Source organism: Petromyzon marinus, chromosome 85 (genome assembly GCF_048934315.1).
Source record: "Petromyzon marinus isolate PM22_M1 ecotype Great Lakes invasive population chromosome 85, UKy_Petmar_22M1.pri1.0, whole genome shotgun sequence".
NCBI lineage: Eukaryota > Metazoa > Chordata > Hyperoartia > Petromyzontiformes > Petromyzontidae > Petromyzon > Petromyzon marinus.
In genome coordinates this window covers 5,968,536-5,994,036 of record NC_133750.1, presented here as the reverse complement: position 1 = coordinate 5,994,036, position 25,501 = coordinate 5,968,536, and the positions used below count along the sequence as shown (strand labels likewise).

The 25,501-nt window shown below is 47.2% G+C and overlaps 1 protein-coding gene and 1 long non-coding RNA gene across 6 annotated transcripts; both read left to right on the top strand.

Moving 5' to 3' along the window:
• The first annotated feature begins 8,118 nt into the window (after positions 1–8,118).
• On the top strand, positions 8,119–11,515 carry LOC142907919 (uncharacterized). The gene is made up of 2 exons (XR_012931395.1): positions 8,119–10,579; positions 11,369–11,515. It is a non-coding gene; the product is annotated as an uncharacterized LOC142907919 (long non-coding RNA).
• A 7,889-nt stretch (positions 11,516–19,404) lies between these two features.
• On the top strand, positions 19,405–24,645 carry LOC142907918 (uncharacterized). 5 transcript variants are annotated; one of them, XM_076057883.1, is made up of 4 exons: positions 19,530–19,646; positions 22,249–22,290; positions 22,453–22,517; positions 23,240–24,645. In XM_076057883.1, the coding sequence occupies exons 1-4, from the start codon at positions 19,581–19,583 to the stop codon at positions 24,069–24,071; spliced, it is 1,005 nt and encodes a 334-aa protein (XP_075913998.1). In that variant the 5' UTR covers positions 19,530–19,580; the 3' UTR covers positions 24,072–24,645. The 5 variants fall into 5 exon arrangements, 4 of the variants coding, with proteins under 4 accessions (XP_075913998.1, XP_075913997.1, XP_075913999.1 ...); XM_076057882.1 differs by having other exon boundaries at positions 23,210–24,645; XM_076057884.1 differs by lacking the exon at positions 22,249–22,290 and having other exon boundaries at positions 19,531–19,646; positions 23,210–24,645.
• The last annotated feature ends 856 nt before the right edge of the window (positions 24,646–25,501 follow it).

Here is a 25,501-nt window from a genome sequence, read left to right as displayed (position 1 = left end):
TTATCCAGCGCCCCCACCCCCCCCACGTGGATGAGTGGCTGGACGCCCAGGCGCGCGCTACTTCTCGACTTTAGACCCATTACCCGGGTTTCGGCAGTTGCCTCTCGACGACGCTTCCAAACCGAAGACGGCCTTCCGCACTCCGCAGGGCCTCGCTGAGCTTAATCGGCTCCCCATGGGACTGCACTCGGCACCGGCGACGCTCCAACGCCTGATGGAATCGGTCCTCGCTGGGATTCCCGTGGGACTGCTGCCCCGATTTACCGCGACGGCGTCATCGTTTTCAGCCGAGCTTTCGGTGGCCATCTCGACCGATCGAGGGCGGTCCTCCTCAAAGAGGCGGGCAGCGGATTTAAAAGTTAAACCGCGTGAAAAAAAAAACGCTACCTCATGCGCTAGCCGTTACTCGTGCCACACCGTCAGTCGCTACAGCATTGCTACTGACCCCGAAAAGACCGACTGCGTCCGCTCTCGGCCCGTCCCCACCTCCGTTGAGGATGATGTGCGCAGTTTTGTGGGCTTTGCCTCATTATTATCGCCGGTTTGTCGCTGGCCTCGCGTCCATGGCCAAGCCCCTCCATGCTTTGACGGCAAAAGGCGCGAAATTCAGTTGGGGGGGGGGGGATGCTGAACAGGCCTCCTTTGATGCCAACCGTAAGGCCCTGATTGGTGCTCCTCCCTTGCGACATCCCGACTTGACTGTGCCATTCACTTTAGACACCGACGCCAGTAGTACAGGTAGTCCCCGACTTACGATATTTCGATATTACGATGGCGATATGACAAAATTGTTAAATATATTTTTTATTTCGCGCGGCAGGCAAACGCTGCAGCGTGCGACGAGGTACGACACTGCAACGTGATCATCGCCATCCTCCTCTTCCGACAACTCTAAGTTAATGTGGCCATCAACAACCTAAACATCGTTCAAGTATGCAGACGACGGACAGAATCTTGGCGAGTACAGTAGAATATGATATGTTACAATACGTTCAACGCGTGTATGATACGTAGCTTTAGCGATTTCATTTTCAGGATTATCACGAAACGATACGTTCAATGCACGTTAAAAGTTTTTTTTAATAGCAGATAGGAGGATTGTTTCGTGAAAAAACTTTCCATGAAATTGCAGTTCATATAGGTAGTCTACGAATTTACCTTGTTTTTTTTTTACTTTAAATTTTACTGTGCAATACAGTATTGTAATTAATAAATACATACAGCATTTATACAGTACGGTACTGTAACTTGCTCTGCTTTGCTAAATTATCACCATTCTTTAAGACTCCCGGGGTAGGGCGAGGCCATTTTCGACTTACGATATTTTCGACTTACGATGGGGGTCGTCGTAACGCATCTCCATCATAAGTCGGGGACTGCCCTGTACTGGCATAGGAGGGAGGTTGTCACAGTCGGTCGACGGTGTGGAGCACGTCATAGCCTATGGCAGCCGTGTGCTGCCCCCGCAGAATTGCGCTATTGCATAACCCTTCTTTGGTTCTTTCGGTAAGGTCACGTAGAATGGGAATAAAATAATAAAATAAAATAAGGAAATAAAATTTCTCACGACATTTCGTCCACAGCACAAGCAGCCGTCCTCAGGCGAAGAAACAGGACTGTCCAGAAGACAGCGCTTGAGTGGACACTGCCAAGCTTGGCAGCGTCTTTTTAAGCTGTGTGGGAGGAACAGAGCGCCTTGACAAAGGAGTTTACATATCAACAGTAGCTGTGTTAATGTGTTGTATTAGCAGGATGTTAAAGTCAGAAATTAGCATGTAACTGGGGGGATTAGCATGATGTTGGTGTTAGGGATCAACACCACGGAGAGCGAACGAGCTTAGGACGGGAGGAGGGGGGAGGGGAGTTTACATTTAAATTAGCATGTAACTGTGGGATCAGCATGATGTTGGTGTGTTGTGGCCGAAACGTCGTGAGAATTTTATTTTATTCTCATTCTACGTGACTTTACCGAAAGAACCAAAGAAGATGAATCCTTGCAGTCACGAAAGCTTTAAATCGGAATTGCATAACCCGTCGTGAACTACCCGCCATTGTTTTCCTTGTCCAGCACTACCGGCCATATCTCTACGGTAGACACTTTGCAGTACGTTCGGACCACGCAGCGCTTCAGCATGATCAGCCGTCGGGGGCCAATTGTCACGAATGGCTGGAGGTCCTTCAAGACTATCAACTTACCGTTGTCTACCAGAAGGGTATTCGGCACGGTAATGCCTCTCGTCGGGAAATGTGGCTTCAGGGCGACGTAAGCCTCCTGACCAAGGATTGCCTCCGTCATTCGCTGCCACAGCTGGTCCGGTCATTGATGGCCGGGCGGCGTTCGAGCGCGCCCGTTGCATAAGACGCACTGTTGGTCCTAAGTCCTGACGTCCGGGGACATCTTCACATGGAAGACGTCTCCCTCCTCGGCTTACGCCGCCGCGCTAGGGAGTCACACGGCACGGCCTCCTCACGATGTGCGATGGCGACTCGCGGGAGTTCGAACCTGCCGTGCCCACGTCCCTGCCGGGGAAAAATTGTTTGGGCCACCCACGCGCGCTTACTTCATTTGTGAGTCCACAAAACGCCGGCTGCCCTCCAACTGGAGTTTTTTTTTCTTTTTCTGGCCGACCTCCTGCACGGTTGCACTGAATGTGCTCGCCGTAAGCCGCCAGCGAGACCACCTTGCCCGCCTTTGCAATCCATTCGCGTCTCCCGCGTTGAACGATATTGTCGCGCTGGATATTTTGGGCCCATTTCCAGCTACCCCGCGAGGTAATAAGTTTTCTCTGCTATTGATGCCCCCAGGGTCTGGAATGCCATTGCCAATAAACTGCAACTTGAATCGCTACCTATGAGATCTTCACTCAAAACTGCTCTAGAGGAGTTGTACACCCCTAGCTGCCACTGATATTCAGTGGCCTAAAATAAAATAAAATGTTTCGCTCCGGATGACCGCTGCAAAGTATTATCTGTATTTTGATTTAGCGTGCTGATCTTAAAGGTGCATTGAAAAATTTGATACTCTGACCGATGCTCCTGTTGTTTGTGGAGTGACTCATGCAGCCAGCTGTGGCTCTAGGGTTTGGTGTTACATGTTATTTATGTAGTTTATTGTTAAAAATTCGGTCACAGTCCCTGTGATCACTGTTACATTGCATTTATGGCTTTATATTTTGGTGATTTCTAAAAGTTTTTTGGTTTGGCCATGTTTTTGTTTATTGTAGTACGGAGTTAGACTGATGGCCTAAATCTTAGTTGTCTTGTTGTTGTTGTTATTTGGCTTGCATCCCACTGGGATTTTTACACACAGCGTCGGTGTACGGTGCTATTTCAGGAATACTTTGATGTTTTTTTCCTGGATTTTCTGTTTGCACAGTCACATAATCACTGTAAGATGTTTTCTTGTTCATCTTCTTTGGTTCTTTCGGTAAAGTCACCACGTAGAATGAGAATAAAATAATAAATTAATAAAAGAAAATAACAATAAAATTATCACGACTTTTCGGCCACAACACAAGTGGCCTTCATCAGGTGAAGGGACGAGACTGTCTCATTCTACGTGGTGACTTTACCGAAATAACCAAAGAAGATGAATCCTTGCAGTCACGAAAGCTTTAAATCGAAATTTTCTTCTTCATGTTTTTGGTTTTTTTTGTTTGTTGCGGTTGCACCCGATTCAAGAGCCGAATGGCTCACAGGGCTATACCATATTCTTAGCTCTTTCGGTAAAGTCACGTTGAAGGGAAACGATAAAATAATAAAATATATATAAATCAAAATTTTAGGGCTACACCAATATAAATGAAACTAAACTAAATGAAACTAAACTAAACCTGTTGGTTGGGGTGGAGTATTTCACCGGATGGGCCATGTCCTGGCCTCTCCCCAACCAATCGTCAGCAGCCATGAAGGGCTCATATCATTTTACATCTGGAAGGCTTCATTGAAAACGACATTTCGTGTGAATTTTCTCTCGTCGTGAAGTAGATGGCCTTGCCGGGGGCTCGGTTCGATGCGGTCTTTCACCTGGTTGGGATCGCGGGATCGAGATGAGGCGACACAGAGCTGGCCGTACGAGAAGACCGCCGTCTGCAGATGGATTCCAACGTGATCGAGCGTCTGCCCCTGCACCTCCATCGTTCATGCAGGGGGCTAGTAGGTTTACAGCGCCCCCTGCATGAAAACGACAAAGTGCAGCGTTGATCACAGACAGATGAAGTTGTGCGCTTATATAAAGGAGTATAGCCAGTGGGTTTTCAAAGTACCTTCGTCTTACAGAAATCAATTTCGCGTGATCCCACCGCATTAAAACGATGCTCAGCTGAGCGGGGCGAGCCACGGGGGGGGGGGGGGGGGTCACCTTATCTTTGTCACGTGACGTAGCTCACGTGACTTATGCCATAGCTCACGTGACAATGTCTGGATGTTTTCGCCTGGGGACGACCGCTCGTGTTGCGATCGAAACGTGATTTTTTTTTTTCTACCTACGTGTCTTTACCGAAAGAACCAAAGAGTCTGAAAGACGTCTTGTCTGCTGATCTTGTTCATAGCTGTGTACATCGATATCCCACATTGCTTACACGTACACACCACACACAATGAAATAGAAACTTGAACGACTTCCGGGGATGGGCAGAGATCGAGGAATCTCTTTCAATGGAGCGAGTTAAGTGTGTTCAACATCTCTCTGTCCGTCTGTTTGCCTCTGTCTCTCTCTGCCTGTCTATGTCGTCTCTGTCTCTGTGTTCCTCTTGTCTGTGTCCGCCTGTCTTGTCTGTGTGTGTCTATCAGCGTCTGTCCCACTGTAGTCAACGACTGTCAGCAGCAGCATGCGCCCGTTCAGCTCCCACGGCTACACGCCACTCAAAATTGCTCCCAACACAAAGACAAAGATCCCCCATATAGCCTGCACAGAATGTCATGGCAAGTGCTGTTAGTGAGCACCTAACAAAGACAAAGATGCCCTGTATAGCCTTAACAGACTGTAAGGCAAGTGCTGTTAGCGAGCACCTATTAAGGGTGGGACGGCACACGAGGGGGTTGGTGGCCAGCACCACGCCCGGCCGCCTTTGTCTCCCTAGTGGCGATGTTTACACACCGCACCGGGTACTCGTTTGAGGCCGAGTCGACGTAGGGGAGGCTCAGGACCGGTTCAGAAAATCGTCACTGGCGGTGTTGGCCACGAGCGGGAATGGAACTTAGTTCATGGTTTATTTATTTGGTATAGCCCTGTGAGCCATTCGGCTCTTGAATCGGGTGCAACCGCAACAAACAAACAACACGAACAAGAAAACATCTTAAAGTGACTTTGTGTGACTGTGCAAACAGAAAATACAGGAAAAAAATATCAAAATATTCCTGAAATAGCACCGCACACCAACGCTGTGTGCAAAAATCCTAGTGGGATGCAAGTCAAATAACAACAACAACCACAAGACAACTAAGATTAAGGCCATCAGTCTAACTCCGTACTACAATAAACAAAAACATGGCCAAAACAAAAAAACCTTTTCGAAATCACCAAAATAAAAGCCATAAATCCAATGTAACAGTGATCATAGGGACTGTGACCGAATTTTTAACAATAAACTACATAAATAAATTATAACACCAAAATCTAGAGCCATATTTTAGGCCACTGAATAGCAGTGGCAGCTAGGGTTGTACAACTCCTCTAGAGCAGTTTTGAGTGAAGATCTCATAGGTAGTGATTCAAGTTGCAGTTTATTGGCAATAGCATTCCAGACCCTGGGGGCATCAATAGCAAAGGCCCTTCCTCCAGTTTTTGTACGGCAATAGGGAATGTGAAGCTGGTAAATGAGCGAAGACCTGAGGTCAAATTTGTTCTTTGAAACAGAGAGGAGATCCAGTAGGTAGTCTGCGGAATTTTTTGTAAGTACATCGTGAATAAATAAGATCTGGTGCACAAGCTGTCGAACATGAAGAGATGTTAAGTTTGACCCAATGTAGAGATCACAGTGGTGAGTCCTATATGGGCAGTTCAATGCAAATCTTAAGGCCGAGTGATAGATGGAATCAAGCTTCTTCAGTACAGTACTTGGGGCTGATTTATACACGATGTCACAGTAATCAAGTAGAGGCAGTATGGTAGCTTTTATCAATTCCAAACGGAACATTGGGGGGAAGCAGTGCTTGTGTCGATACAGAAAACCAAATTTTTTTTAATCTTTTTACCAATATAATCAATGTGGTCTTCAAAATTCAGTTTTGAATCCAGGATGACCCCAAGATACTTATAGATCTTGACTTGTTCTATTTGATAATTATTCAAGGAATGTAATTGGGGAAAAATAACTTCCTGCTTTAGTCCTGGTGAGAAGCATAGCACCTTGGTTTTGGAGGTATTCAGGACTAGTTTAAGAGCAACAAGCTGATGTTGTAGTTTGTTGAAATCACCCTGGAGCTTAGCAATCACGTCATCTGGAGAGCGGCCAGCAGTAATCAGAATCGTGTCATCTGCAAAAAAAAATACCCTGGAATGATCCAGGTCAGTGCCCAAGTCATTGAAGTAAAGAGAGAACAAGAGGGAGCCGAGGATGGAACCCTGTGGAACCCCTTTTGTTATCTTAGCACTGTTTGACCTCCAACCATCTGTGAATAAAATTTGGGTGCGAGAAAAGAGGTAATTTTTTAACCATTTTACTGCGTTTTCGGAAAAACCGAGGCAACTTAATTTACTAAGCAGGGTGTTGTGGTCGACTTTATCAAAACCTTTGGACAGGTCAAGAAAAAGACTGGCACAGTACTGCTTATTTTCAAGGCTACTGTAAATGTGATTCAGAGAGTCTAATGCAGCAGATGTGCTGTATTTTTTTCGGAACCCAGATTGTTTTGGTGCTTCTTTGATGGACAGGTTGAAAATATGGGCAATAAGTTTGTATATTAGGTGACCAACAGTTAGTAGAGCAAAGATGGGAAAACTATCTGCTCCGGTAGAGGATGACCATTTGAGGTATTACTGTTGTTTCAGAACATTACTTTCGTGGATTGGCTGGAAACTAAATTCATTTAATGTTTGTACAGGGGTGTAGGAATTTGCATGAGCAGGGGTGACTCCCAACACATTATCAAAAAGATTACCAGCTTCAGAAACATTAAGGTTAAAATTGTCAACTATTTTTTGGGGATCTGAAAAATATTCCCCATTTCGGTTAAGCTCAACGGGCATATTTTCTGTTTTGGATGCCTTTTCGATACATTTGATTGTTTTCCAGAAGATTCTGGCGTTGCCATGTGATTCCAGGAGAGTGGAGGAAAAGTAGGCATTTTTGTGCATGCCGTATTTTTTTGAGGCATCTATTCCTTAAAATCCTGTATTCTAGCCAGTCATTGACCAAATTACCTTTCTGAGCACATGCCCAAGCCTTGTCCCTAGTTTTCATGAGCTTTGTAATCAAAGGATCAAACCATGGTGGGCGGTTGCCTTTAGTTTTAAATCAAATGAATGGGGCATGTTTACATCATTCGACCTCTTTTGCAAGTACCAAAATATAATAATAGGGTTTTTCCCCTTTTTTTTCTGGCAACAAAACTGAAACCTTTTTCCGAGGATTCATGTCTGCATTAACCACATTTATTATTAACCACAATACCTGCAAGTCAAAATGCAAACAAAAAACATACTATGATAATATATGCATTGTCCTTGAAACTGATTGGTCCACACCAAGGGTTGGGTACGCCTTTTGGCGTCATCTGGTCGAGCACCAATTGGGTCGAGGCTCAAAAGAAAGCCGACCCTTGGTGTGGACCACAACAACAACAACGAGGTGAGGCTTATCAACAGCGTGGCGGTGTTCACTGTAGACGCATGGCGGTGTTCACTCTAGACGCGTGGTGGTGTTCACTCTGGATGCGTGGCGGTGTTCACTCTAGACGTGTGGCGGTGTTCACTCTAGACGCGTGGTGGTGTTCTCTCTGGACGAGTGGCGGTGTTCACTCTGGATGCGTGGCGGTGTTCACTCTGGACGCGTGGTGGTGTTCACTCTGGATGCGTGGTGGTGTTCACTGTAGACGTGTGGTGGTGTTCACTCTAGACGCGTGGTGGTGTTCACTCTGGATGCGTGGCGGTGTTCACTCTAGACGTGTGGCGGTGTTCACTCTAGACGTGTGGCGGCGTTCACTCTGGACGCATGGCGGTGTTCACTCTGGACGCGTGGCGGTGTTGGATATGCGCCTTTTTCCAAAATTAATATTAACAAGAAATTAACCGATACACCTATATGTTTTTTTAATGACTAAAACACATAAGAGCATAGTAAACTGAAAAACAACACGCAAGCCAAAAAGACGCCTTGCCCTCCCGTAGCGTGTGAAAGCGGAGATAAGAGCGTGCTAACGAGCTCAGAAGCAGACCTTGGAAATAATTGGGTTGGGGAGATTGCAAGGCATGATCACACAGAGCGTTGATACTAACACTATCCGCCTTATAATTAAATAAATAAATGCGATAAATAATAGGCTCCAAGGACAACCTCCCCCAACCTCAGCACGGGCCGTTGTTTTGAAATTAAAATAATGAAGCAGACAGCGCAGCACGGCAAGCTGCAGGGTGACGTAAGCGGAGCCTAGGGTCGCGGAGAGTTCACAGTAGCCACAGACATAGGCAAGTCAAAAAGATCATCCAGTTACACCGCATTGCTTAGTTAAAGTTCGAAATTCGACCACAGGAGGAGGCTAAACTATCGATCCTCGTGCTCGCTCCAATTGGAGACAAGGCTACGAGCCATAGCAATGAACTATTGCCCATTTGCTCATCCAATACTGAATGGTAATTCATCTTTAATAAGTTCCTGTACAACCTGACCAAAGCGTATGACAAACACGGAATTTTACTGAAGTCAAAACGAATTCTCTAACCTCCAGACATAAGCAAATAAGAATGCAGTTTTAATTTAAGGTTAGGAAAAAAAAACACCACGTAAGTCAGAGCAGCCTGAAGTGGGAGCGGGAGAGGCGCCTGCGGGTATCCTTGCCAAGCTGACCTCGGCACGCCAAAGACACGAGCCAACTCATTATTACAGCCACCTGCGCTCACAAGGCTGAGAACCGATAGATAACACTCCTCCACCACAGCCAGACGAAATTACGAAATTAATGAGGACTGGAGAGGAGAGCTTGAGATGAACGGCGTGTGTAGACCGAGAAGCAGATAAAGGCGCGGCCCTGAAGCGAGGGCGGGAGAGACCCCATCGGGTGTCTGTGCTAAAGCTCGCAGTTGCACGATAATGGGGCAGAGAGTGTGGGGCAGAGACTGAGACAGACAGCGAGAGAGTGGGACAGGGAATTTCAGTTAAAGGCGCCATGAGCTATGTCCCGCTGGCATGGCCTTGCAGATACTTGAGCGATGTTAAACCGGGGGCCAAGGAAAAATAATGTCTCCCGGCCGCCTTTGTCTCCCTGCCGTACATGATGAGTATACATACGCTTAAGAGAGCACTTTCCCTGGAGCTAAAGTCAAGCGCCACGATGGAAGACTGACACAGCAAACACAGCAGACCTCAAGTCACGTGCAGAATCATAACTGTGAGTCTGTGATGAAAATGTTACTTAAAAAAAAACTGAACCATTTCTCCGTGCGTCGGTAAAGGTCGTATGAGGGAACATCGCCCCTCCCTCCAGGTTGTGCAACACAGACAAAGACGCCTGTGAGATGATTTGAAACGCCTGTTGTTTTTGATCGTATGAAAAGAGGGGGCCTGGGTCTGGGAAGCCGTGAGAGTCGGTCACACAGGGGAGAATCCCGCCTCCCTCAAGGTTGTGCCACACAGACAAAGACGCCTTGAGACGATTTGTAACACCTGCTGTTTTTTGACGGTCTATGGAAATCAATAGAACAAGGCCGTAAATGACGCACACAAGGACACACAGACGGACACACAGACGGACACACGCTCCAGACCACGATACACCGATAAATCCAAAAGAAGCCCCACCTTGTGGGGAGGAGTCAAGAAGAAGGATTTTGGCATAAAAGAGGACGCTGCCGCATTGAAAGTTCAGTTCGGCCGGCTCATCGGAGTCCGGTTCGGCTCGGCTGAGCCCAGCTCAGCTGAGCCCATCAGCTGAGCTCGCCATCTCATCAGCAAGAGTTCGACCGGTGGGTCGGCTCAGGAGCGAGCTGCGACCGGCGGGTCGGCTCGACTCATCATCAGTTCGGGGGAACTCATCAACGGAGCTCCTCAACGGAGCTCCTCAGCTCCTCAGCTCCTCAGCTCACCAGCAAGGAGCTCAACACCCATCAGGGCTCAACTCATCGGAGCGGCTCCCGCTCGCCAGCTTATCAACCCAACTCATCAGCAAGCTAACAAGACCAGCTTGCCAGCCCAACTCATTCCTGCAGACACAGAAGAAGCCTCTACCATCGCCAGAGTAGCGAGGCTCGCTGTTTAGCGACGAGGCTACGAACGTGCATCGCCAGCGCCGATTGCGCAGCTGCCAAGCCGACTCCCCTCCCGCGCACGCTACGAGCGTGCTGTGTACGCCATCGCAACTACAACAACGTGTCAGCTGGTCAGCCTACGTCAACCAGTGTGGGCCGAGCCTAATCAACTGATATGTATGACGCACACTGCTCCACTACACGACAAATCAGGCGTTCGCTTGACCTAAAGACTCAACTCCAAACACTGACCATTCAAAACAATTCACATCACTCAAACATACACGGGTCCTTAACCAGAAGCCAATACTCAAGCCCATAGGCCATCAGTGGCTGTGAAGGCATCGCGGCATATCGAGTGAACACTCCGTCGTTTATAAGTATATTCGTAATATTTCCTCCTTAATATTTTTTTTGGGGCTGTACTTCTAATCGCATAAGTACCAACCGATCCATCAATACGAATGAATCCTTGACACCTTCACCACGGAGCTACGCTCACGTGGGAGGGGATAGCATATCCAACCGGCTTCCTTATCAGGCGATCTGGTTCACAATTAATTAAACGTTAGTCCAAGATAAGGATATCAGGGGAGAGAGCACACCCCACCGCACCCCCTCACCCTAAGCCATTGCGGTAATCATATAATCTACCCGATGGATCTGTTGAGATATTTGTGCCTTTGGGAATAATAACTGGTTTTGATCGCCTTTTTTGTATTAATATCGTCATATAATCTTTAAGTACTTCTCGTTACTGATCGCGCACGTAATCGCGTACTCTACAGAATACTCAACTGTTCCGTGACCTAATGTGCTAACAACGTGATAAGGGTTGCTTATGGATCTATGAATAAGTGTGGTACTGCGTGAACAATTCAAGTATAATCATTTATGATAAAGTTAAGGTTTTATTTAGATTAGCATATGCATGTTGTAACGACTCTCTCTCTCTCTCACCAACAGCTCGCGGAATTAACCACAGGTGCTGGTGTCAAAGTGAAACCACGCAGTCGTTGATGAGACTGTGTTGATACTGTGTTGTAATTCCAAGCAGAGAGTTGTATCTTTTAGAGTTAAGGTTTAATTAGAAATAAATTGATTAATGCAGAAGTGGTCGTGTGATTCTTTCCTGAAATCTATGCATAAGATCTGGTTCTGCGATGAGATATGAATTTGGTGACCTAACATACACACTCTAATCCATACTCGGTAAATGCTAAAGCGAGAATCATTGAATTATCCTGATCGATAATACGAAGTTAAACCACGAAGCCGAGTTGACTCTTGACACTAGCATAACTGCATACGATTGATTGCATTATCCCGATTGATAACCCCACCTCGTCAACGAGGCGGGGCCTCATTATCGTAAAGGCTTTCATTAACATAACCACACCCACTCGTATAAACTAATACGATTACCTCTCGAATGAGCATAATTTATACGCATAATTATATACATTAACATAATTTCTGATTCATTAACATAACCACACCCACTCGTATAAACTAATACGATTACCTCTCGAATGAGCATAATTTATACGCATAATTATATACATTAACATAATTTCTGATTCATTATGCAAATTTTAAATTTCATTTAATTTTCAGAATTTTTCATCAATTTTCACACACCCACATATACAACACGGTGTTCAATCTAGATGCGTGGCGGTGTTCACTCTAGACGCGTGGCAGTGTTCACTCTGCATTTGGAGTGGGGACAAGCGGGGGATCCGGAGGGAAATCCACGCGACCACGGGGAGAGAGAGAGAGACACGCAAACTCCAAATATCCAGCAGGCGTCAGGATCGGGATCGAACCCACGACTTCCTGTATGCCAGTAGAGGTTGTTAACATCTCACCACGGGGAGAGAGAGAGAGACAGGCAGCCTCGGCGATGTTGATTGATCCTCAATTAATTACTTGGTGGAGTGAGGAAGCATTAATACTGAGCGGATGAAGGTGGCCAGGCATGGGTCTGGACACACCACCACCTGTGAACCATCCCAGTGTGTGACAGTGTCAATATTGTGTTTTCACTAAAGTCTGTTAACTCTGTTGAACACGGAGGTTATATCACAACAATAGTTTGTTTTTGTTTTCCTCTGGAACTCTTTGTAAGAATGGAAACAGTCAACACAGCACACACATGCAGCTGAAGTGAGATCTGTTCATCCCCAGCATGCATGGACATCGTGAGCCTGGCTGGCTTCACACCTCTAAGTTACGATTGAACATTCATTTATGCATTTCTGCATAAAACAAATAGTTTTATTTTCAACACCCTTTGCTATGTCAGCTGAATTTAGCTTTAATTAATATTTATTTTGTATCCAGACAGCCGAAATTGTGTGCTCGGAGTTTTGGGTTAACATTCATTTTGAAGATACTAGGGCTTCCAGGCATATTTATGACCATTCACCCTCTCATTGTGTGCCATAACAGCCCATCTGATGAATTTGAGAAACTTTTTCACTATATCATGAATATATTAATAAGTATAGACATGTTAGTCATGTGTTACTGTGTATTTATGCATTCCTCTGTGCATCGATACTGACGTGTAGATGGTGTGGATATTCTTTTTTCTGTCTGCAGCTGTCACTTCCTCTGTCGCTTCCTCTGCACAATTTGTCTGATGGAGCAAAGGCACTCGGCGCAGCTCGGTACCATAAGGCAACAATGTGACCGGTGTGCATACAGCACGGATAATACTGGACATTTTACACGGCACCAGAGAACTCACACAGGAGAGAAACCCTTCAAGTGCAGTGTGTGTGGGAAGGCGTTTACATGTTCATCTACTCTTGTAGAACACCAGAGAACACACTCAGGAGAGAAACCCTTCAAGTGCAGTGTGTGTGGGAAGGAATTTGCATGGTCATCTGCTTTTAAAAAACACCAGAGAACACACACGGGAGAGAAACCCTTCAAGTGCAGTGTGTGTGGGAATGCGTTTGCACTTTCATCTGCTCTTGTAAGACACCAGAGAACACACACAGGAGAGAAACCCTTCAGTTGCAGTGTGTGTGGGAAGGCGTTTGCACGGTCACCACATCTTAAAAGACACCAGAGAACTCAAAAGCATGAAAAGATCCACCAGGAGTGGAGTCTGAAATCAGCTTGTGAAAGTCAAAGTGCCGCAATGAGCCCATCCCTGATAAAACAAGAACCGGAAGAAAATCCCAGCTTGAACACTTTTAAAGGTATCAAGGTGAAATATGAAGAGGTGAAGGTGAAATGTGAAGAAGTGATGGTGAAGAGCGAAGAAGTGAGGGTAAAATATGAAGATGATTCAACTCCAAAAGGGGACCTTCACATCGATGGAGGCAACGTGAAGCAGGAGGAGAATTCTGACTATGAGGCAGAGCGAGGCAACTCCCAGCAGTTTGTGGAAGTGGAGGTGTGGGTGGACTTCCTCCGAGACAATACAAAGTCAAATGGAGACCCGGTAGATGTGTAAGCCTGAGACGATGTCTCTCCAATAGATGCACCTTTGTCACAGGCCTTTAATGACAAGAATGTGAAGTTGAACACTCAGTTCCTAGGTGCAACCTGCAGGGTAGAGCAGCCAGTCTTTGTGGACCTGTGGTTTGCATAGATCTCTAACCAGGAGCGAGAGCCAATAAGCTCCCAAGCGTTCACTGTTCTAATAATTGCATTTAAATGGTGCTTGCTTAATCGCCTTGACAATTTGGAGTTTTGTATCGGATCTCGTCTCAAACACGTGAAGAGCATCCCCAAGTAGCAGCTGCCCCTGTGTGGCACAAGGTGGTGGCCCTGCACCGGCCTGCATGTGGACAAGAGCCTGTCAGTAGGGGGCGATGTTTGATGTGGCGTCTTAGTTGTGGAGTTTGTAGGTAATGTTTAGAATTTGATCAATTTTGACCCAGACGCCATCATGCAATGGCCTACTCGTTTTGAATGACACAAGAGTATGTTGTACATACACTGTTAAGCAGACGGTGCATATTTAATACGATGTAACCTGATACAGCATATTTCAGTGCCGTAATAAAATGTTGTTAAAATAACTGGCAATAATTTAGAATGAATACTTGTCTGATTGTGTGCGTGCATGTAACATTTTGTCTATGAGGGTCAAACATTGAATAAGTGATGTTAGGACAAAGTGTGTGTTTTGGAAGTAACCTGTACAGATAATTCTAGACAAACACAGACACAATTTCAACCGAGAAGATGGTTTCAAATTAAGCAACCATTGGAAAGATGTTCTAAATCGAACCAAACATTAAACTAATTTTTCAATGGTACAGTATATTTTTCAAGTAGTGGTACCCCAAACTTTCGCAGCTTAAAATCCCCTTTTCACACCACCAGCATGTGGACACTGCCGTGCCACCTCGCCAGCCTGCACAGGTCGACCCCCTCCCTACCTTTCATCATGCTAAGTCCGCCTATTAAAATGCAAAATTTTTATGCTAAATTCCTTTGTCAAGGCACCTTAATTACTCTCACACAGCTTAAAGGTCGCGGTCTGAGCTTGGCTGTGTTTCACTCCAGCGCTGTCCTCCAGACAGCCTGGTCCCTTCACCTGATGAAGGCCGCTTGTGTTGTGGCCGAAACGTCGTGATTTTTGTTCTTTTATTTTTTACCTACGTGACTTTACCGAATAGAACCAAAGAGTATACTGTACAGATAACTCAGGTGAGACCCGTTGTTCTTGTGATACAGGTCAAAGGGTATTTTTGTGTTTGCAGGAAGCGTCTGCCTCTGGAGCAACTCATTGTCTTTGCAATAGGGAGCACACTCGGATCATTCATCAGTCACAGGGCATACCACTCAAAAGTTACACGTAGAGGAGATACATTCTCTACAACACGAATTATAATTTTGTATTACGTGTTGACGTAGATTTTGTCTAACTAGGACTAGAAATGCCCCTTTGCTGATTAACGTCTGGATGTTCGTAACCATCGGTTGAAGCAAGCCCGGCTGCTCTTGAGGCGCTGTGCACCAATAAGGGGGGACGCCTATGGCACCCCCCAACAACCACAGCCTGCGGCTTCCTCCAACAACCACAACCTGCGGCACCCCCCAACAACCACAGCCTGTAGCGCCCCCTACAGGCTGGTCAAGTAAATCGTTAGGATCCACTCGCACATCGTGCGGTGAGCCTTAATCCAGCAGTGGATTTAAGCACCAAAAAAAACCTACAGTACTGATGTAATTAGAACTGTGTGCATTGTTTGTCAGATTTAATTTGTAAAGAGCTCACTTTCAACTACTTATTAACTTAATGTCTTGAGACACTATCGGATGTACGTGTGATCGTGAATTACGATTAAAACAACTTTAAAACAACGCGAACGGCTTTGCTGTCCTTGAGGACTTTCAAGAAGTCGAAAAAGAGCGGCTTTACGCCGCTTTCACTTTCACTCTACATTTCTTTTTGGACGTGAACGAATGAAAATGTATTTAAACTTTAGTTGTGATATTTGCATTCGCTTCTAAGAGCTATGACTTACTATTCAGTGAAAGAACTGTTGGGATTATTTGGAAGCTCTTAAGGGGGTCTTAGGTTTCAAGCTTCAAGTTTCATTGATGAGGTAGAGCCCTGTGAGCCACGCGGCTCTTGAGTCGGGTGCAACCGCAACAAACAAAATATGAACAGAGAAAGATCTTAAAGCGACGGAGCGCACCCCGGGAGCGCGAGCCTGAGGTAGCCATCAGTGGAGAGCACGGAGCTCCCTCAGGGCAGCAGCGGAGAGAGCACGGCTCTCCCTCAGGGCAGCAGTGGACGGAGCATGGCTCTCCCTCAGGGCAGCAGTGGAGAGAGCACGGCTCTGCCTCACTCTCACTCACCCGTCTCTTGCTCGCGGTCACGTGACACACTTCAACCAATCCGGGGGCGTACATGTTTGGGAGGGGCGCACCTCTGGTTGGCTGCTTGCTCGCGATCACGTGACGCACTTCAACCAATCCGTGTGGCGTTAATCACATTCACAGAATGACAGAATGACAGAGCTGGGTGTTTATATATGTGTCATTTTTTTTGTCTGTGTTCAAGCGCTTGCGAGGGATTTGTCTCTCTAATGGTGGGGTTTACGTAAAACATTTTTTGCCAGGTACCACGCCGTAAGCCCCACGGTTGGCAAGCACTTCCTTTTTCATGTCCATCACCTTTACATGAGTTTAACACGTAGGCTTTCGCGACCAATATTATTCATAATAACGGTTTTTGGGTTAGATCGCGTTTATTTATAAATGTGTCGTAACCCTCCACCACCCGACACGGCCAATCAGCAAAAAAAGTGTCACGTTAACAAAAGACAAATAATTCACTACTTTAGCCCACTGTAAATGTGGATTCACTCTTCAACACACCGGTGGGCTAAAGTAGTGAATTATTTGTCTTTTGTCAACGTGACACTTTTTTTGCTGATTGGCCGTGTCGGGTGGTGGAGGGTTACGACACATTTATAAATAAACGCGATCTAACCCAAAAACCGTTATTATGAACCTTTACATTAGTTTAATTAGCGATTTTGCGCGATATGTCGTTCTTTATTTATTTAATTAGTTTTGCCTCCCGCCGCGGGACAAAGCGCGCAATTGCGCCCCTAGCAACGCACACACGGTCGCTAAAAAAAATTTCATTCGCGTTAAAAAATGCTTTAAAAAATATATATATATCTATACACAACGCTGAGGTTAATTCTTCACAGTCTTATGTCCCCCTACCCCCCACCCCAATTCGTGCAGTTTCTGCATGTTTGGAATTACTCAAATTTTGACCGTGACACCAACATGCAATGACCCGTGCGTAGCGAATGACACAACGCTACGTTTTGCATCTGCCGTTAAACAGGCTGCGCATATTTTGGTGAATGTTACTGGTGCAGAGGAGTAGTGGGAGGAAGTGAGGGCATCGGCAGGAGAGAAGGGGATTACGTCACAGGGTGACGTCATGTTACCAAGAGGAGAGGGGTACTTAAAGGGGACCCCGGGCCAGGGGGGGGGGGGGGGGGGGTCGGGGTCGTCGTGGGGAGTCCAGGGAACGGGAGTCTCGAGGAGACGGAAGACGCCGGACGGACGACACGCCGCTCGGCACCGAGACCCTAGGCCGAGGAAAGAGTAGGGCTAGTGGGGAGCTTGGGTGAGGATGGGCCGAGGGGCTAAGCGAGTACCGGGACGGTCCACGGGAGGGACCTCGTGTAGAAGCGTCTACCTCGCGTGCGATCCGGTGATACTGGACGCGAGCGTGGTGCGTAATAAACTGGTAGGGACCTCCTGGTTACACCACCAGCCCACAGGGGATTGTTGTGTCCGTCCGTCGTGCATACAAAAATGGGAGGGGTGGGGCTGGGTGGAGAGGGGATGGTGGGGAGGGGAGGGGCTGGGCGGGGAGGGAGGGGAGGGGCTGGGTGGGGAGGGGAGGGGAGGGGATGGTGGGGAGGGGCTGGGTGGGGAGGGGCTGGGTGGGGCTGGGTGGGGAGGGGCTGGGTGGGGGGTGGGAGGGTGGGGAGGGGCTGGGTGGGGAGGGGCTGGTCACCCCGTGGTGCCCCCCTTATAAAACTCAACGTTTCACCAACTCACGCCGGCTTGTGCCCGCCCTCACAGTGGGGCATATTATATTCTTAGTTTTTTCGGTAAAGTCACGTTGAAGAGAAACAACAAAATATATATAAAACAATAAAAAATTCTCACGACGTTTCGACCATAACTCAAACGGTTTGAGTTATGGTCGAAACGTCGTGAGAATTTTTTTTTATTGTTTTATATATATTTTGTTATTTTTGTTGTTTCTCTTCAACGTGACTTTACCGAAAAAACTAAGAATGTGAATTACTGCAGTCACGAAAGCTTTAAATCAAAATTTAGTGGGGCATATTGTTGCTGAACGCATCACCACGTGGTGGTGCCGTTGACCCTGGCCATTGACCGAGCAACCCGACGTTCCTACCGGCTCCTCCCTCCGCAGGCGACTTTGTTAAACTGGCAGTAGCCCTTAAAGAGAATCTCGTCTCCGCGTGAGTTTACACCACAACAACGGCGGGGTAGCCAGATGTGCCTGTCGGATTTGAACCTTGAACCTCTGCAATAAATAGAGAATGCGCTACCATATTCTTGGTTCTTTCGGCAAAATTAACTTAAATAGAAAACAAAAATTTTCAAAAGTAAAATTTTATTTCATTTGTATTATTTAAATTGTCAATTCGATTGAAATTTTTTTTTTACTTAATGTAACATTTTTTTATTTTTATTTACGCGACTTTACCGAAAGAACCAAGCATATTAATTCCTGCAGTCACGAAAGTTTTAAGTCAAAATACGATGCGCCTCCACTCGGCTCGCCTCAATCAGCCTGAGAGAACTTCCATGCAGAGGGCTCCACGCAGCTTCGTGCGGAGCGACAGGCCAGGGAGCTCCCACACAGCGTGGCGCAGCTGATGATAATACATATTCTTGGTTCTTTCGGTAAAGTCACGTAGATAGGAAACGAACAACAATATATAAAATAATAAGTTAAATTTTAAAAAAAAGTTGAAAAATAATAAATTGATGAAACGTTGCCATTGGTCGACTGACTGAGATGATTGTGCCCCCCACAATATACACACACACAGTGTACACACACAGTGTGCACACTGCACACACACATACACAGTGTACACACACTCAGTGTACACACACTCAGTGTACACACACTGCACACACACACACAGTGTACACACACACAGTGTACACACACACACACAGTGTACACACACACACAGTGTACACGCAATAATGTCCACGTTGTTGTTGCTGAGCTCACACACCCAAGGGGTCTCTGTTCACGGGACGGAGCAATGGAAAATGAATCTAAATCAACTTAAACGCCAACCCCGCTCTGTGACGTCACCACTCAGCATTACCTCATCGGCGTGAAACACCAGGGGGAGGCGTACCAAGATAGTGACGTCACCTCTGGTTGGGTCACTTCCGTTATCTGTTCAAGTACCATCCTTATTTGGGCAAAGCCACGCCCAGTGACTGGCGGCTCATTAACATAATGTATCCGTGCAAGCCGTCGCGAGTTGCGACGGGTTCAGCACCCGCGCCCCACCCCTTGACAAATGGGTCGGTCTTATTAACATAATTTATTCGTTATAGAGCCGCTCATTGTGGGAGGGGAGTGTTATCGTAGCTCGCAAGTGACGTCATGTCACCTGCTGCGACGTCACGAAGTAACGGGAAGTTGCCGCTCGTGCGTACACTGAAATCCCAGGTGAGAAATTCTCATCGCGGTTGTGGTGGTTGTGGTGGTAGTGGTGGTGGTTGTGGTGGCAGCGGGCAGAGATGATCTCCCAAGCGAAATGCTGAGGGAGGGTGGCGTTTGTGCACAGACTGCCCTATATGACATCATAACAACGGTCTGGACCACTGGACGGGTTCCGCAGGATTGGAAGGATGCCCTGGTGGTCCCCCTTTTTAAGAAGGGGGACCGCACAGACTGTAACAACTACAGGGGCATCTCACTCCTCAGTGTGCCGGGAAAGGTCCTGGCAAGGATTATTCAGCATCGCCTTGCCAGGCACGCTGAGGAGAGGCTTGCGGAGCCCCAATGCGGTTTCAGGAAAGGGCGGTCCTGCACAGATGCCATATTTTCTGTCTGTCTGCTACAGCAGGGGTGTATGGAATTCCAACAAGACCTACATCTCTGCTTTATTGACCTGGTCAAGGCCTATGATACCATCAGTAGGCCTGGGCTCTGGGTTGTTCTTCGTGCTTTTGGAGTACCTGACCCTCTGCTCACGATCATTAAGGACCTTCATGATGGTGAGCGGGCCCGGGTAAAACTACGTGGCCGGGAGTCAGAGCCATTCCCTGTACACCTTGGGGTGCGACAGGGATGTCCTCTGGCTCCCACATTATTTAACATCTATTTTGACCACGTAGTTCGTGAAGCCTCCAATAGCTGTACCGGGGGAATCTCCATATGGTACAGATATAATGGGAGGCTGATCGATGCCCGGGTGCGGTCAAGGGATGGCTCCCTATTGCTCAACCACGTTATGTATGCTGATGATTTGGTAATAGCTGCTCATTCAGAGGAGGAGTTGGAGACGCTGCTGCTGAGACTGGAGCGTGCCACTAAGAGGTGGGGCCTTACCATCAGCCCCACCAAAACTAAGCACCTGCCTGGGTATTTTGTACCATCGGACACTCCACCCCCACAACTCCCAATCGGTGATGGGGCAGTTGTGGAGAGAGTGGAGAGTTTCCCATACCTGGGCAGTGTGCTTATGACTGGCTCCAGTTTAACAGCAGAGGTCTCACTCCGAATCAGTCGAGCGGCAATATCTTTTCATCGGTTGCGTAACGCTGTGTGGAAGCTACCTGGTCTGTCGCTCCGCACTAAGCTTCAGGTCTTCTCGGCCACGGTCATTCCCTCCCTTCTCTACGCTTGCGAAACGTGGACCCCCCTAATGGAACATCTTCGCCGGTTAGAAACATTTAGGCTGGCCTGCCTACGATCCATCCTGGGTTTAACCAGACTGGATTGTGTGAGGAGCTCACAAATCCTTGAAAGATCTGGGCAAGGGCCCATCGGTGAGCTCCTCCGGCGTGGAAGGCTGCGATGGCTGGGTCATGTAGCCCGCATGCCCAGCCACCGCATGCCGAAACAGCTTTTGTTCGGCCGGATTGAGGGGGCTAACTGGGCGCGGCACGGGCTAGAGAAGAGCTGGAGTGATGTGGTACAGGAGGACGTGGAGCTGAGTGGACTTGCCGATGACTGGTACCAGCTGTGTCAAGATCGGCCTCTGTGGAGGAGGCTCGTGAAGGACGCTACTGGGCAGTTGGAGGTAGTCGCCCTCCAACAACAACGGAGGGCGGAGGAGCGACGCTCATAACTACGAGCGGAGCGCCGGGTGGCTAAAGCACAGCAGGTTGGCACAGTAGGGGGCACAGGTGGTGCATCAGCCAGTCATCTCAGTCAGTCGACCCGTGGCACCTGGGTCTGCCCCGTGACCTCTTGCCAGCGGGCGTTCGACACTTCACGTGGCCTCAGGGTGCACATAGCCTGGCACAAGCGTCATGGTGACGTAACCGCCACTTAGTGGCGAATGGCGGTTGTTGTTGTTGTTGGTTGTGGTTGTGGTGGTAGTGGTGGTAGTGGTTGTGGTGGTAGTGGTTGTTGTGGTGGTAGTGGTTGTTGTTGTGGTGGTTGTGGTGGTGGTTGTTAATAAAGTATTAAAGCTTTCGTGACTGCATAAAATTACTCTTGTTTGTTTCGGTAAAGTCACGTATGTACAAATACAAGAAAAATTATATATAAAAAAAACAATCACGACGTTTCGATCACAACGCAAGCGATCTTCATCAGGTGTCAAGAACAAATCACGGAGGTAAATACAACAAAAAGATGAGAGACGAGAATTCAACAAACCTGAAAAAACATTATGTGAAGCACATCCAGTCAGGCCAACAGCACAGTTAGACACTTCCTGGCGGACCACGAATTTCAGAGGAGTGTTAAATTTCGTGTTCAATCTTTGGATAGCACATACCAGCATAGATAGAATGAAAAATACGAGGTACACGGTCAGTAGAAATACATATACAAGTCCACCAAGAGGTAAGGAGGGAGGAAAGACGGACAGGGAGGCAGAGAGAGAGAGAGGGGCTGGGGGGGTCGGAGGGATGAACAGAAGCTTAAATAGGAAATAAAGTTGAAGGGGGGGAGGGGCCAGAGCGAGAGCGGCAGCTTAAACACGCACATCTTACACATACAAAACGGCACCTCAAAAAAGGACCACCTCTTGTAAATACAAAACGGTGGTGGTTGTTGTTTACCGAGGTAGAGCCTCGCTCTCTCTCTCTCGTAGGGATGTCAACTGAGTAGCAGCGAGCATGGAAGCGATGTCCAGGTTGGAACTTTACAACGCGGGGCTTTGCCTCCTGCCCTCGCCTGATCGCATTCACTTCAATTCTCTTGCTTAAAGTTGAATTTCTCTTCACACGGCTGGCCACTTTGTAACTTTGTTTTATTTTAAATATTCACACAGTTTTTATTTAACTTTTTTTACCAGGCCAAGCCCGCGTTGAGCTGCTATACCGCTCTTGTTTTCAGAAGCGACCTGCCCACAACAACGAGGTGTTCACTCTAGACGCGTGGCGGTGTTCACTCTAGACGCGTGGTGGTATTCACTCTAGACGCGTGGCGGTGTTCACTCTGGACGCGTGGCGGTGTTCACTCTGGACACGTGGCGGTGTTCACTCTAGACGCGTGGCGGTGTTCACTCTAGACTCGTGGCGGTGTTCACTCTAGACGTGTGGTGGTGTTCACTCTAGACGCGTGGCGGTGTTCACTCTAGACGCGTGGCGGTGTTCACTCTAGATGTGTGGTGGTGTTCACTCTAGATGCGTGGCGGTGTTCACTCTAGATGCGTGGCGGTGTTCACTCTGGACGCGTGGTGGTATTCACTCTAGACGCGTGGTGGTGTTCACTCTAGACGCGTGGCGGTGTTCACTCTGGACGCGTGGCGGTGTTCACTCTAGACGCGTGGCGGTGTTCACTCTAAACGCGTGGCGGTGTTCACTCTGGACGCGTGGCGGTGTTCACTCTGGACGCGTGGTGGTGTTCACTCTGGACACGTAGAAGGGAAACAATTGTTTCCCTTCTACGTGACTTTACCGAAACAACCAAGAATATGAATCCCTGCAGTCACGAAAGCTTTAAATCTAAGTATAGACATGTTAGTCACGTGTGACTGTGTATTTATGCATTCCTCTGTGCATCGATACTGACGTGTAGATGGTGTGGATATTCTTTTTTTCTGTCTGCAGTTGTCGCTTCTTCTGTCGCTTCCTCTGCAGAATTTGTCTGATGGAGCAAAGGCACTTGGCGCAGCTCAGTACCACAAGGCATCAATGCGACCGGTGTGCATACAGCACGGATCACATTGGAATTTTTACACAGCACCAGAGAACTCACACAGGAGAGAAACCCTTAAAGTGCAGTGTGTGTGGGAAGGGATTTGCATGGTCATCTGCTTTTAAAAAACACCAGAGAACACACACAGGAGAGAAACCCTTCAAGTGCAGTGTGTGTGGGAAGGCGTTTGCACTTTCATCTGCTCTTGTAAGACACCAGAGAACACACACAGGAGAGAAACCCTTCAAGTGCAGTGTGTGTGGGAAGGCGTTTGTACAGTCATCTGCTCTTGTAATTCACCAGAGAACACACACGGGAGAGAAACCCTTCAGTTGCAGTGTGTGTGGAAAGGCGTTTGCACGGTCACCACATCTTAAAAGACACCAGAGAACTCAAAAGCATGAAAAGATTCACCAGGAGTGGAGTCTGAAATCAGCTTGTGAAAGTCAAAGTGCCGCAATGAGCCCATCCCTCATCAAACAAGAACCGGAAGAAAATCCCAGCTTGAACACTTTTAAAGGTATCAAGGTGAAATATGAAGAGGTGAAATGTGAAGAAGTGATGGTGAAGAGCGAAGAAGTGAAGGTAAAATATGAAGATGAAGATTCAACTCCAAAGTCGGACCTTCACATCGATGGAGGCAACGTGAAGCAGGAGGAGAATTCTGACTATGAGGCAGAGCGAGGCAACTCCCAGCAGTTTGTGGAAGTGGAGGTGTGGGTGGACTTCCTTCGAGACAATAGAAAGTCAAATGGAGACCCGGTAGATGTGTAAGCCAGAGACGATGTCGCTCCAATAGATGCACCTTTGTCACAGGCCTTTAATGACAAGAATGTGAAGTTGAACACTCAATCCCTAGGTGCAACCTGCAGGGTAAGAGCGGCCAGTCTTTGTGGACCCGTGGGTTGGGTAGATCTCTAACCAGGAGCGAGAGCCAATAAGCTCCCAAGCGTTCACTATGTTCTAATAATTGCATTTAAATGGTGCTTGCTTAATCGCCTCGGCAATTTGGAGTTTTGCATCGTATCTCGTCTCAAACACGTGAAGAGCATCCCCAAGTAGCAGCTGCCCCTGTGTGGCACAAGGTGGTGGCCCTGCACCGGCCTGCATGTGGACAAGAGCCTGTCAGTAGGGGGCGATGTTTGATGTGGCATCTCAGTTGTGGAGTTTGTAGGTAATGTTTAGAATTTGATCAATTTTGACCCAGACACCAGCATGCAATGGCCTACTCGTTTTGAATGACACAATAGTTTGTTGTACATACACTGTTAAGCAGACGGTGCATATTTAATACGATGTAACCTGATACAGCATATTTCAGTGCCGTAATAAAATGTTGTTAAAATAACTGTCAATAATTTAGAATGAATGCTTGTCTGATTGTGTGCGTGCATGTAACATTTTGTCTATGAGGGTCAAACATTGAATAAGTGATGTTAGGACAAAGTGTGTGTTTTGGAAGTAACCTGTACAGATAATTCTAGACAAACACAGACACAATTTCAACCGAGAAGATGGTTTCAAATTAAGCAACCATCGGAAAGATGTTCTAAATCGAACCAAACATTAAACTAATTTTTCAATGGTACAGTATATTTTTCAAGTAGTGGTACCCCAAACTTTCGCAGCTTAAAATCCCCTTTTCACACCACCAGCATGTGGACACTGCCGTGCCACCTCGCCAGCCTGCACAGGTCGACCCCCTCCCTACCTTTCATCATGCTAAGTCCGCCTATTAAAATGCAAAATTTTTATGCTAAATTCCTTTGTCAAGGCACCTTAATTACTCTCACACAGCTTAAAGGTCGCGGTCTGAGCTTGGCTGTGTTTCACTCCAGCGCTGTCCTCCAGACAGCCTGGTCCCTTCACCTGATGAAGGCCGCTTGTGTTGTGGCCGAAACGTCGTGATTTTTGTTGTTTTATTTTTTACCTACGTGACTTTACCGAATAGAACCAAAGAGTATACTGTACAGATAACTCAGGTGAGACCCGTTGTTCTTGTGATACAGGTCAAAGGGTATTTTTGTGTTTGCAGGAAGCGTCTGCCTCTGGAGCAACTCATTGTCTTTGCAATAGGGAGCACACTCGGATCATTCATCAGTCACAAGGCATACCACTCAAAAGTTACACGTAGAGGAGATACATTCTCTACAACACGAATTATAATTTTGTATTACGTGTTGACGTAGATTTTGTCTAACTAG

Coding starts and splice junctions, on each gene's coding strand:
- LOC142907918 (XM_076057882.1), top strand. CDS start 19,581: ATGTCACCTGCTGCGACGTCACGAAGTAACGGGAAGTTGCCGCTCGTG. Junction 22,291..22,452: donor AGCATGGAAGCGATGTCCAG/GTTGGAACTTTA, acceptor TTTTTTTACCAG/GCCAAGCCCGCGTTGAGCTG. Junction 22,518..23,209: donor GACCTGCCCACAACAACGAG/GTGTTCACTCTA, acceptor TTCTGTCTGCAG/TTGTCGCTTCTTCTGTCGCT.